The following is a 13,177-nucleotide window of genomic DNA, read 5'->3' as shown; positions in this document are numbered from 1 at the left end:
GCGGCGGCGGCGGCAGTGGCGGCGGTGGGGCGGTGGGCAGGCGCACGCCGTAGCACTCATGAGTGCAGATATAAATCAGGCAGATGTTTGTCGGCTGGAATGGGTAACAATTTCTTTATCTCTTTGTTTGCTTTTGCATGTTAGCCTCCGACGGCAATTGCCGAATCGCTTTCCGCAGTACTTTTCAGGAAGCAGAATGTGCTTCGCTGGAGATATGTGGAGAGATTTCTACAGGGAGTTAAACATATATTTTTGTATCTACCCAAATACGGACTTACACACATGCACACACACATGCGTATATTTTTACTGCGTGTCAGTGCTGGGGGAAGAAAAAGGATGTGTCTTGTGGACTTTTGGTCTTAAACCCATGGCTTTTCTTTTTCTTTAAGCAGACCAAATATGACACTGTTATTCAAACTATAAAATCAAATTAGCAGCCTTTATTGTGTTTGCAAACTAATTAAAATGTAAAATGTCCTGAAACCACTGGCTTACTGTGTGACAAATGTAAGATTAGAAACAATTAGGAGGCACTCAAGAGGTTTGTGGTGTTTAGATTTCTGACATTGTTCCAATCATCCCTTTAAGTAATGAAAACAATGGTTACCTAGAAATTAAAGGTTTAAAGCAAATTACTTCTTCAGTACAGTCATTAGTTAATGATTGTTTATCATTTTAAATGTTGCTCTAGTAGTCGGAGACTCATTTTTAAATCTGAAAACAGGCAGGACACGTAATAATGAGCAAACAGCTGCTTTATCTAGTATTTCTATATGTGGTCATAATTTGTACTGTAACATCGTTATCAAAAGATGAATCTGATTTTTTTTGCTATAATCCATATCCCTTTCTACATATGGCTCAGCATGGTTAGGGTTTAGTCAGTGTGTTATTTCAGAGCTCTTTTATCAAAGCATCCTAAGAACTGCACAAAAATGAAAGTGGTTCGTGTTAATTTATATGTGTGGTGTCTAACCCTTATGAAACAATCAATCACTTATTTCAGTACTGGTCTACTTCTAGAACTTGTTGCTAAGTTTTTTGATCCATTTCAGGACTCGGGTAATTTTTTTTTTTTTACTTTTTTAGAAGAACTTTGACAAGAGTGACAGGATATATAAACATTTCTTGGAACTGTAAGGAGTTTTAATATTTCAGAACATTTCCAAAAACAGATGTTTCCCAAAGTTGAAAATGCTAGTTAGTACTCTTACTTGAAGATTAAAAATAATTATAATAAATGCAGTAGGCTGATTAATGCAAAGTACCCTATTAATATTCAATTTTGTTCTTTTTGTACCATTGAGAAATATTTGTGCTTTCTCTCTGTGTCCTTTGGAGACCAATGTTTGACTTTGTATTAATTAGATATGTGAAAGTAGAATAGATTAGCCTTGGGGAATATGATATAGAAACATATAGTGTGTCAAGACGTAATCCATGGAGGACGGGAACCTCATAACGAGCATTTACTATAGACAGATGTGTACATTTCTGTGACTGATTGTAGGGGAATTATTTATTATGCTTTCAGCTGTTAAGAATCCGTGTATAAGACAGTGTGCTCAAATTGTTCTCCATTAATTTTCAGCGCCAAATCTTAAAGGCAGACCACGCAAAAAGAAGCCATGCCCACAGAGAAGAGATTCATTAAACGGCATTAAGGATTCCAACAATAATTCCGAAAGCAAAGCTGTTGCCAAGGTAAATCACTTAATAATATTCCTTTCAGTACGTTCTCCTTTTTTAGATACAGCTCTGCCTTTGTTTCCCAGCATGCTGTTTCAAATTTAGAAAGTAACTTATTTTCTTGGGGAGAGAAATGCAGTTTTTTTCAATAGTTCTGTTCTTCACTTTAAATCACATCTGTGTTCAAAGTTACCAGCAACTATAATCACCTAACAACCTAATGCTATCAGCTTGTTGGTAACTGGTAGTGCTTAAGCCTTCCTGGCATCCAGTGTTAACTTCCACATTCTGTGACACACAAACATATTTTGTGGCTGTATCTTCAAATTAAAAATAAACCAGTGAGCAGCTCACCCTGTTACAATGTACTTCTAAATATAAGTTTGAAGATAAACAGAGTATGAAACAAGAGCTGCCTTTAAATAATGGTTTCTAAGAAGCATACACAAACGGCATTGCCGTGATGTTAAGATCCTGACTTAAAATAAAACCAAAAAAAAAAAAAAAAAAAAGGGAGGAAATTCAGAACAAAAGTTTAAAAATCTGGGCTGGCTCTTTAATACCAAGCGGTGAGCTGTGTGTTGAATAGTACATGTTTTTAAGGAGTGTGCTGTATTTGCTGCAGTGCTTAGCCCATGCTGCGAGTAAAAACTACATCTCTGGTCTGTGTTTTCAGACTTGTTTCTTAGACATTTGTGCATTTGTGTCTTTCCCTTAAAATTATTTTAAAGTGACATTTCTGTAGTTTAATTTACGTCCTATTTTCTGTGTTGTCTCTGTGGTTTTAAATAGGAATTTGGTTTTCTCTTAAAGAAAAAAAAAATGGCACAAATGGCTCCTTTCAAGATGATTTAATTCGAAACTGTGAGATGTAAAGATGGAAAATTACTTAGAGAGAGCAATACTTGTAGGTGCTTATCTGTGAGCGAACTTGGTCACTGCGATACTCCTGAGCACCAGCTAAGCACATTTGCCTAGACCGAATTTTTAGGTCAGCTCCTCTTGAATCCATTGTTTCCATAAATTAGACGGATGCGTGTCTGCAAAGCATTTGTGTGTTGTTGTGACTATCTCTTTGGGAAATACAGTGAGTCTGTAGGTGCGTTTAGGCTGGTATCATTGCAGGCAGCGAATGTCCTGGGAGATTAGGAGGTTAAAGAGGTCGAGTGGAAGTGCTGGACTCTCCCTTTTCTCGTAGGAGGGCAGATTAAATTCCTCCTCCTCCTCCTCCTCCTCCTCTTCCTAGGAGTTCGGGGAAAATTGAGCCTTCTGTTGGTGATGGTGAAAAAGGCCGGAGTTCATGACGGCGCTCTGTCCCGAAGTCAGCGTTTCGCTCCTTTTTGTGCCCCGTCGCGCTCCCCGGGAGCCTGCGCGGTGGCATTGGCCGGCCGTGGGGAGAGGTGGTGGAGCCGGGGGCGCCGGGTGGCAGGGTCCCGCCGCGCGCGCGCTAGCCTTTGCCTGAACGTTTTGCTCTGTGGAAGAATGTGCAAAATCCACAGTGTGAAAATGTCTCAGTTTGCCTCAATTCCCCCTCCCCCCGGACAGTTCTCGTGTTAAAACGTTACCAGCAAAATGCAGCATGGACTGTGTTGTCAAAGCACCCTGGACTGTGGCGTGAGTAGTTGTGCCTCTTCAGCACCTGATATATAGGTATGAGATAATTAAAAACAACAGTAACACTTCATACCAAATTGTTTATCCACTCTGTTTATATTTGGGTTCACCCTACTAGTCAAATGTGACGATATTTCAGATAAGAAGTAATTCCGCCTATTTATCTAGTCATACTGTGCTCATCATTGTGCAGATATTAATAGCATTAATTATCTTGGCCAGCTTAATTTCATTATAAATAATAGACGTGTTCATGATGTAGCGTCCTTGCTCGTAGTCCCACTGACTTCACTGTGGCTCTTCGCATCAATCTGTGTCTCCGGGCTGTGGCTGTACTTTAAAGGGGGGTGGGCAGTGAATCAGAAACCCGCTAGAGCAGATGTTTTGCACTTTATGCAGTTTGAGTTGCTGCTGATAGCTTTCTGGGGGAGAAGGGGAGGTGCATTTTGGGGAGAAGAGGGGATGGAGATCCACCTTCTGTGGTTAAGTGATCATCCTAGGCTCCATGTGCTTCACCACAGATTTTCGTCCTCTGTCCTCACTCCATCTCTGGCTAATGCTGTCAATGGGTCCACGGAAAGCGGTGTTGAAAACTGCTAGTGTAAACAGGACAAATCCACTTGTGTCAGATACCAAAATGTTTTGGCAGTGGTCCTGGCCATACTCTTGCTCCAGCTAGAGTCCCTTTTGGCTAGAAGTTGTGCTGCTTTTATCCTCGGTGCGTGTGTCATCCCCTGTGTCTGACAGCAGCCCGATTTCAGGGATGGCAGGGAGACGGGTGTGATGGAGACGCAGTGGCTGTACGGTTTGGGTTGAGGGACATGGTGGAAGAAGTGGCATTCTGGAGACTCTGGTTTTGAGCCTGTCAAGCCCAACGCAAACCACATGGTTGTAATGACTTGCTGAATTTCTTGTTTTTATCTGCCAATGACTAGCAATCTTTCTAAGTCCTTACAACTTAGTTCATGAGGGCATGTTTGCCTTGAACCATGAGCAGATCGTTTTGTAGACTTTCACTGTTATCTGATGCGGAAAAGCATTTGGTTTGGTATGAGTAGTTCTGAGTAAATTCCCATCTAGGTGACTTGTTAAAAATAGAACGACAGCAGGACAGACAAGCAGCGCGGTCCTGGCCCCACGGGTGCTGCCAGGGGAAGTGGCTCGCTCATGTACAACTTCTTGCTTTTGGTCTCTCTCCTGGCCACTGCATCCATCTTCTACCTTCTGGGAAGGGCCCTGGGGGAGGAGGTCCCTCCCCGGTTGGGAATGCAAAAATTGAAAAAATACAGGGTCATCTACTGAGGCAGGATCAGCTCTCATGGAAAGGCGCATCTCAAACTCTCTTCTCGCCAAACACTCCCAGGAAAGTAGAGGCTTTCATACTTCATGTGCCACCAGGGCTGGACAGATTTTCGTGTCATGCGGACTCCACTGTGAACTTCGCTGTCCCCGCATGCTCTTCTGGCTTAGTGCCCCCCAAAGAGCGTGCCCATTCAGAGTGTCTAAAAACACATTGTAAGACTTGCTAAAACCGCCTGGTCTGACCAGTTTGAAGAGCTGAAAGGATTAACTTGCTAAACATGGAAATTGTCCCCAAATGAATCTGTTCATTACGTCTCCTAGTGCAAATGCTGAAATAAATCTCTCACTTCATCTGTGTGGCCAGGTCTGGGAAATTAGTTTAAAAGTTGCCAGCATATGCTTTTCTTGCAGCCACAGGTGGCCTGGCACGCTCTCAGACCTGAAGATTTATTCTGAGAGCCTCAGACATTATCTGATTGAAACTCTTAAATAAAGTTCTGTAGTGGTCTGGTGTGTGTGTGACCTCTGGCAGGAGAAAGCAAACATACGGGTGTATCCATGAGTGTTCACCTGCCATTTGGTCGTGGATCATACACTTCTGACTGAAGGGATAGTAAACCATGGTCAGATGTTTTCAGAGTCCACGTCCATAGGCTCCCGGCTGTCTGCGGACAGACTCTGGAAGGGCTGCCTGGGCCTCCACCGCCTGTTTCCTTTTGGACATATTAACTCGTAGCAGGTCTACAGCAAAAGACCTTGAATTCCTCCAGCAGAAATTGGACGTTCCCTTTGTAACACAATCATTAAGGCTTTGGGAGCAGACCAGAAAAGAGAGTATAGCCAAGTAAAATTCCTTGTTCAGTACCTTTGTCCAGATCTTTGTCTTCTAGGAAGATTCAACCTTGTGTTTTGAGAGTGAAGTTAGGTCAGTTGCCGGTCCCTGGTGCAAATCTGGCATGGCTCTAAGGGGCTTGGATGCATTTATGCTGGATTTACACTGGCGTTGTCTGGGATGGCACCTGGCCCTTTCGGTTCCCATTAATCCTTGGCCATGGCAGTCATTCATATCTCCTGTCACGTGGTGGTGACGTTCCAGAAATGAGGCCCGTGCCTTGAGCACTGAATGGATGAAACATTGCAGCCCTCATCAGAGGTTCATTGAATCTGACACTGCTTAGCCTCCTCTCTTTGCGCTTGGGCGCTTTTGAGTTCGACAGGCGCTTTGACCTCTCTTCTCTGAACACTGGAGAGAAAGAGGTTGTGTGTAACATGGGGTTTTCTCACTCCCAACGGCTTCTTTTATATGTTATTTTCTTTGTTTCCTAATGTCTCCTTGAGAGTAACGTCCCTTACCATTAGTTTGCTTTCATATAAGTGAGCCTTGATCTGATTTAGCATTCAGGCCCAGGCCAGCATTGCAAACATAGTTCTGAATTGCCCAGTTTGAAAAAGAAAACATATTAAAAAGGTGGAGGTAGATGGATAGATAGATAGATTCTTAACTAGCAAGTGGGCTTCAAAACCAAAAAATTGTTCCCAGGCTCAGAGAATTTGTTCCAAGTTTTAGCTTGCAACAATTTTACAGCTCAAATTAAAAATTCTAAATTTATTGAAATTATGGGTTCCTATTGGGAGTGCTAACCCAGTCTTTGGTATGGCATTGAAAATTATGACAATGTAATTTGAACTTTGTAAGAGGAAGCCGTTAAATAATTTTGCAAGGAGCCAAAGTAAAAAAATTAAGGAATTACAGCTCTGAACTGAAAACTGGAGTGAGCCAATCCAAAGCTCATTTAATAGGAAAAATTCCCACTAGCTTCACTGAGTTTTGGATGAAATTCAGGATCTTTACAGAAGCTTAATCAGTAAGCATTATCTACGACTGAAAGGCAAAGCCTGATGTCTTATGCCGTAGGAAGATAATCTCTCTGTTTAACATCAGACCAGAGAATATTGGGCAATGGAGGAAACACACCTCAGGAGTAAAGGGATCAAGAAAAGTCTTGCAGGAAATCCATTTYCAAGTCCCTGGGAGGAGCAAGCCTGTACCCTGCAATGTCCAGCAGGGAGAGTTTTTTCAGCAACACTGAATAACATCAAAAATTGTGGCCACTTCTCTCTCTCTGTGGCCTCTGGTTGGGTACCCAGCGTTGCCTTGTCTAATGTCTGTGGAAGACTGTGGATACAGCTAGCCTTAAATCAGTGCTTTTTGCAAAGTTAATACTCTGGAGGAATGTAAAGGAAAAGACTTTTCTTTCCTTGAGCCTGAACACAGGGTAGCTTTCCTGAGACAAAATAAGCATATCCTGGTTAGTCTTTCCCATGGTATATTTGCTCTTTTTTTATGACGTTTACATAATGCTCTTCACAGCACTTACCTCTGAAATGTCGACAAGTGCCCATGAAGCACCTGGTTTAGGAGTGGGGAGGATGAAGGAGTCAACGGTTTACTGGAGGCTATGGAAGGGTTGGTGCCAGCTGTGCCAAAATGCTCCCCGAAACTCCTGCCTTCCTCGTCAGCGAGATACACCACTCTGCGCCTAAATTCCCAAATACTGACTTTTACAGTCTCCCTCGTCCCTCTGGGAGCACAGCAGACCTGGCTTGGTTGGGGTATGGAGCCGTCAGAAGGCTCCTTACAAGGTTTAAGAGCGCTGAAGGGACAGCACATACCCAAAATACAGCCCGTGACCACCTCTGCTGCCTCGTAGTAGAGGACTTGCAGTATTTCACTGGAAATGTATTGATCCTGTCTTGGACATGGTTTGTTTGGAGAGCTTTTAAAAATCAGTTTGCAAGGGTGTGCTCTTTTGTTATTTGTATACATAAACTGTGGGAAGACTCGAATTGTAATTTGCCTGGTTCAATGGGAGGATTATCTTCAGGAGGACTGCAGGATTAAGCCAGTCTCACTGGATATTTTCCCCCTTGTTTTGAATGCTGATGAGAAGTAAAGTGGTTCCAATTTGTTGGCTTCCTGACTGGCACGCTCGTGCTGGCGAGGTCAGCGGGAAGCGCCGAGCTTTGGGACTCACGTGCACGGAGGCTGCTGGTGTCTACCAGCAGCAGCTCCTGTTACCCGCCTCTTCCTTCTGCTAAATGCTGAGGGCTGTGCTTAACTTTAAGCAGATGCTCAAAGCCTCTTGCCTTAAGCCTGCGCTGCAGCAGACCCTCCACTGATGTGTGTTGAGAGCTCTGCCCAGGGGAGGCTTGCCAAGGTTTGCATCTCTTCTGGTGGGCCAAAGGAGAGAAGAAGGCATCTTTCCAGAGCTGGCTGCGGAGCGTTCCTGGAAGGAGCTGAGCACCCTCAGCTCCAAGGGTTGTCTACGGGAGTCGGCAGCACTCCGTGTCAATCCTGCAATGAGGGTTATTATTAGACTTGCTAATGGCAAGTGTATGCGAGGGATGGGAGCTGTCTGTGACATAGCAATGTATAGTCATAAAAATGCAGAGCTGGAGAGCATTACCGATGGGTTATAATGATTTAAAGATGTGGCTATTTAAAAATGTTGTGACTAAGATTCAGAACAAGACATTTAGCTCTATAAATAGCTTCCTTTGTTTCCCCTCAAACGCAGTTGCATGGTTTGGCCTTCATTTTTTTCAGCAAGCCATTCTGTTAGGAGAGGGTATTTATTCCTTAAGTGAAAATTAAAGGTTACCCAGATCTGATGTGACATCTTTTCTTTTCCCAGGTAAAATGTGAGGCTAAGTCAGCTTTGCCCAAACCCAAGAGTAACAACAGCAACTGTAAAAAAGGCTCAAGTGAGGATAAATCAAAGATTGCCGTAGGTGAAGAATGCAGAGCTGATGAGCAGGCTTTCCTTGTGGCACTTTATAAATATATGAAAGAAAGGAAAACACCAATTGAACGAATACCCTATTTAGGTTTTAAGCAGAGTAAGTATCCTTTTTCTCACTTTCTTGTTGACATTTTAGAATGGTTTGGCTTCTCAGGAGAAAGCATTTGCACACAGAGCCTATTTTAAAGCCTTATGGATGGGGGGACCATGTTTATATCTACAAATTTTCCAGTCCAGGCATTTTACTGTCTCTTATGCCTAGATTTGCATCGCTTCCTTCTGGGGTAGTTGCTGCCGGATATTTATAGGTTTAAATCCGCTGATTATGACTAGAAATAGGCATGCTGAAAACTCTCTAGTTTTCTGTTTTGTAAATCTGCAGCGTCTGTAATGCCTTTCTTCTGAGTTAATAATATGACGTATCTTTATTGTGCCCAGATGTTCTTTATGAAAGGACAAATATTAAAGGAAGACATTTAAAGGTGGTCAAGAAAGGCACAAAAGGGATCATATTTTTAAGCACAAAAATGTGTTTATAGTTAATAAATTACTGACTTCAGAGAATATAAAACCAGACCGTATCTGTTTAATACAGAATGCAACGTTTAGAATTGCTTTGGCATGTACAGTTCGTAGTGCCACAATCTGTAAAGCAGTTGTAGGTGGAGAAGATACAGTTGCAACTAAATTTTACATAAATATTGCAATGCAAGTGTAGATCTTTCAGCATTTCCAACAAAAGCTGTAAATGGGGGTATTTTTCCTCCTTATCTATAGGTTGAATGATACTTTAATTACTTAAAGGGAGGACTCCATGGATTGAAATACTATTTACTCTAATTTATCTCCCAGATTAAAACCATGTGTTATTTTGATGAAGAATGTCAAACCTGTATGTTTTACATAACAATTTACATACCTAATAGCAATTGGCACTGATTGCAACAGGCCTCCAGCAGCCATTATAAACTTATATAACTCCGAATGATTACAGTGTTTGTCTGAAAACTGGCTGCTTGAAATGGAAGTAAAATTAATGTACTATGAACAGCTTCGTTGCATTATGCATTGATTCAGATTAAATCAAGGCCTAAGCAAAGCTCTTGATAGCTCTGAAACGGTACAAGGTTCAATGAGGCTTTCAGAACACTTTTGTGTTGAAGAGTGATTTTTTTCCCCCCGTTTTATTCTGCGCTCCCTCAAGCGAGGGGACAGGGTGGGCTCGAAAGACAAGCTGGAGCATTATTTCTGAAATTCTCCACCAGGGATGGGGTCCTCTGCTAACATTTAGCTGAAATACACCAAAAGTTGCCTGACATTCATTATAAATTAGGGACCTGATCCGACAAATACTTAAAAGCCAAAAGTAAGTATGCTGAGAAAAGCAGAAATGTTTGCAGGACCAGGCTCTGTATTTGTCCAGCAAGAGCTGTGCAAACATTGCCAGAATAACTACATTAGTAGGAAGAATCAATATGTTCACTACAGCGTAGCGTTCCCCTGTGGGGGAATAGAGCCGGTCCTCTGTGACGCACGGTGTCATGGCCAAGTCTGGCCCCAAATCCTCGTTGTATGTCTATTGGGAATCACCGTTTGTTGGTGGCGTGGTGCATAGGCCTTTTGTCAAGTTCAATTATTCAATTATTATCAATTATTCTTCTATCAATTAAAAGAAAATTAAGACACCCCAGCAGCAAACAGTGGCCCCATGGGACATTGAGGAAAAGCACACAAGGGGGAAGAGTGATGGAGCAGGCAACAAGCATCTCCCAGTGCATCTTTTGGGGGAGACGCCTCTGAGCCTCCCAGCCCATGACTGTGGGCAAGGCACGACCACCCCTTCCGTAGTTATTTTGGTCCTTCTCATTTGGGCTCCCCCGGGTTCATTCCTGTAGGACCCATTCGAGCGCAGCCCATTGTTTATTGATGATGAAGGACATTATCTGGGCTGCAGTAAATGTTGGATATTGTTGTTTAATCAATAGGCATTCTCCGTGAGCCAGTGTGCAGCTCATGCTTGCTTGTTAATGAAATCAGTGCTAAACAAATAATTAAAACCAACATTCTTTCCAATGAGTAATTTTTATTATCAAAGTTATGGAAACGTGTTACAGCCATTATACTGTGTTTCTTATCAGCAAAGTCAAATGAGCCCATTACCTTTGTCTCAGGATACTTTTCCAGTCCTGTAAAGCAATCTAAGTGTGTTCTCTTATATGTAATTAAAAAAATATATATAGTGTGGGCTAATATTTACTCTTCAGATTATGTAAATATGTCTTTGCAAATTGTTTCACAGGAGCTTTTTCAGAGGCTGTGAGCATTTTTTTTCTATTTTTCTTTTTTTTAACTGTTTAATTAACATTTCTTTGAAATATGTTGGTTAATGCAATGCTTATCTAAATACTTATTGTCCCTCTAACAGTTAACCTTTGGACTATGTTTCAAGCTGCTCAAAAACTGGGAGGATATGAAACAGTAAGTGTTTAAGTAACTTAAATGAAATAATTGTGCAATCTAACTTTTCCCTGTTAGAAAAAAATGTAAAAGCAAACAATCATTTGCTGCATTTTAGGCTAGCTGTACACATTGTGGGTTTATTGGACCATTTTTGGAAACAGTCCCAATTAGTTCCAGGTTTGGCAAAATTGTAAACTTGTCGTAAAAACTACAAGTGGAAAACATATGTAACTCTTCCCTGTCAAGGAAATTAGTTGGGTCTGTAATTTTTTCCCATGTTGAGAAAGGGCTATTATTGTACAACAAGCCAAGATTGCATAAAAGAAATTTCACTTGGCAACATCCCTGACATCTGTTCATGTCTAATATGGGAAATGTATTAAAGGCTTTCAGAAGTAATCAGCATTGTCCATTAAGGAATAGTATGCTGCAGTATCTTCTCTTATTCCAAGTGTAAAAGATCTTTATTAGACAAGGGTCAGTACCACATAAACAGGAAGTTATCAAAGTAATTCAGAAAAGTTTCTGACACTTTTTATCAGCTAACCATATCTGACAAGAGCAGTTTATTTTTAGCTCACAGGAAAATTTGATGGCCGTGGATTTTACAGCATGTATTTTGAACCAATAAAATATTAGAGCAGCAAACTTAGATTAAAATCTTGAAATGAGAAGAAAGAGCTGCATTAATATGGCACATAGAGATGACATCTGTAATAAAAACCAATTGACATAGGAAGATGTCGTCATTGGAAATATTTTCTTTGCACACGATGATCAGATTAAGTTGTTCAGTTCCTGCCGCAGTTGGATGAAAGAAATTATTTTTGCTTTGTTTACGAAGTAATCTGGGACATATCTGTGCTGTAGAGAAATGACAAGAAACGCACTATCAAGAAACTGAAAGTCATTTGAACGAAAATATACAACTTGCTGTTTTCTTTCCATTCAATAAAGCGTATTGTTCTCTAAATTAACAGCCCGGGTTTATTAGCGTGGGCGTGGTTAGGGTTTTGTGAAACAAGAACGCTAACGTTCTCAACAAAACTGTATGCTGGATTCGGCTTCTGTTATTTCTGTATCTTTCATTAATCAACACATACCACGCTTATGTACAGGGGTGTGCGTATGTGTGCTCGTGGGTGTATATGCATGATTAGCTGCTGCAGCTATATAGTTACAGCAATTATGAGCCAGGAGTCATTGCTGTGAGTTGTAAAGTGCAATGAAGATGAGGGCTAAAAACTTGAATTTGATCCAGAGTGCAAGCAAAGGAGGCTGAGCGGGGAGTGACATGGGCAGAATGCTCAGGGAGGCAGATAATGTCACAGCAACATTTGGGACCTGCTCGAAGGGACTGGGATGCCCAAGTGGTGGTTTGCTGGAGAGAGCTGAGGTTGAGTGCCAGAACGAGAGAGGAAGGGGTGGGTTTAGAGATGCTGAAGAAGGTGAACCTGCATGTGTGGAGGGAGGACTGGGGCAGTGAGGCTGTGAGCACAAGGCCACAGAGGCAGGTCTACCAACAGCAGCAGAAATGTGAAGGATCCCGTAAGTGAGCATCCATGTCAAGTAGCATCAGTCCATCCTCGTCTCAAAGCTCCTGTCCTTGTCTCACCRACACATGCACTCTGATGGTGAGGGGCATTTGTCCTCTTTGAGGAAAATGTACCAATTATGCTTACTCTCCATAGACAAGAAACTTGGAAAACGCTTGCTGGTCAGTAAATGGCAAAGGAAGCGTAGCTCAGGCCAGCTGTGGTTTGGGAGTGACTGGGGCTGAAGTGAGAGGGGCCTGATCCAGTTTTTATGGATGTGAGTGTCTTTCCTGTTTTCTGTGCAGAAGAGCTGAGGTTCAGAGGACTGTGTGGATGCGAGTTAGGTTGTACATGGAGCATGAGGCTGCCCAACCTCATCCTTTTCTGTTAATGATCTCATCCTCAATATGGATCTGCCTTTGTTTTACAGCCCTGAATGTTAAACCAATAGCTGTTGCAATACTTTGACCTATCCACCCTCTTTTTTCTTTAATTTTATATCCATTTTACACTGACTGAGTTTGCCAAGCTGCAGCTGACTGTGTATATTTTATCATGGTGAACATTGATGGGAGGCTTTTGTGTTTGGTTCTTGTTTTGTTCTTCAGCAAGGCAGCAAATGACTGGGATGATATAGACCTCAGTATTAGTTCCAGGATCTTATATCTACTTAGCCCCATATTTGAAATTTCAAGTGAGTGCTGTAATGCAGTAATGACCAGATTATGCCAATATCTGTTGATGATGAGATGTCACGCGCAGAACAAAGGC

The 13,177-nt window shown here is 41.9% G+C and overlaps 1 protein-coding gene across 1 annotated transcript in view; it reads left to right on the top strand.

Moving 5' to 3' along the window:
- The window catches only part of ARID5B (AT-rich interaction domain 5B), a 95,049-nt gene that overhangs the window by 61,760 nt on the left and 20,112 nt on the right, over positions 1 to 13,177 (top strand). Inside the window, exons 3-5 of the mRNA XM_026069987.1 lie at positions 1,595 to 1,707; positions 8,304 to 8,508; positions 10,837 to 10,889. Coding sequence (XP_025925772.1) covers positions 1,595 to 1,707; positions 8,304 to 8,508; positions 10,837 to 10,889 — 371 coding nt within the window. The remainder of the gene's footprint in view (positions 1 to 1,594; positions 1,708 to 8,303; positions 8,509 to 10,836; positions 10,890 to 13,177) is intronic.

The sequence above is a fragment of the Apteryx rowi genome, unplaced genomic scaffold, assembly GCF_003343035.1.
Source record: "Apteryx rowi isolate R43461 unplaced genomic scaffold, aptRow1 scaffold_30, whole genome shotgun sequence".
NCBI lineage: Eukaryota > Metazoa > Chordata > Aves > Apterygiformes > Apterygidae > Apteryx > Apteryx rowi.
The sequence above is the reverse complement of the archived record's forward strand: the minus strand, read 5'-3'. Positions and strand labels throughout refer to the sequence as shown.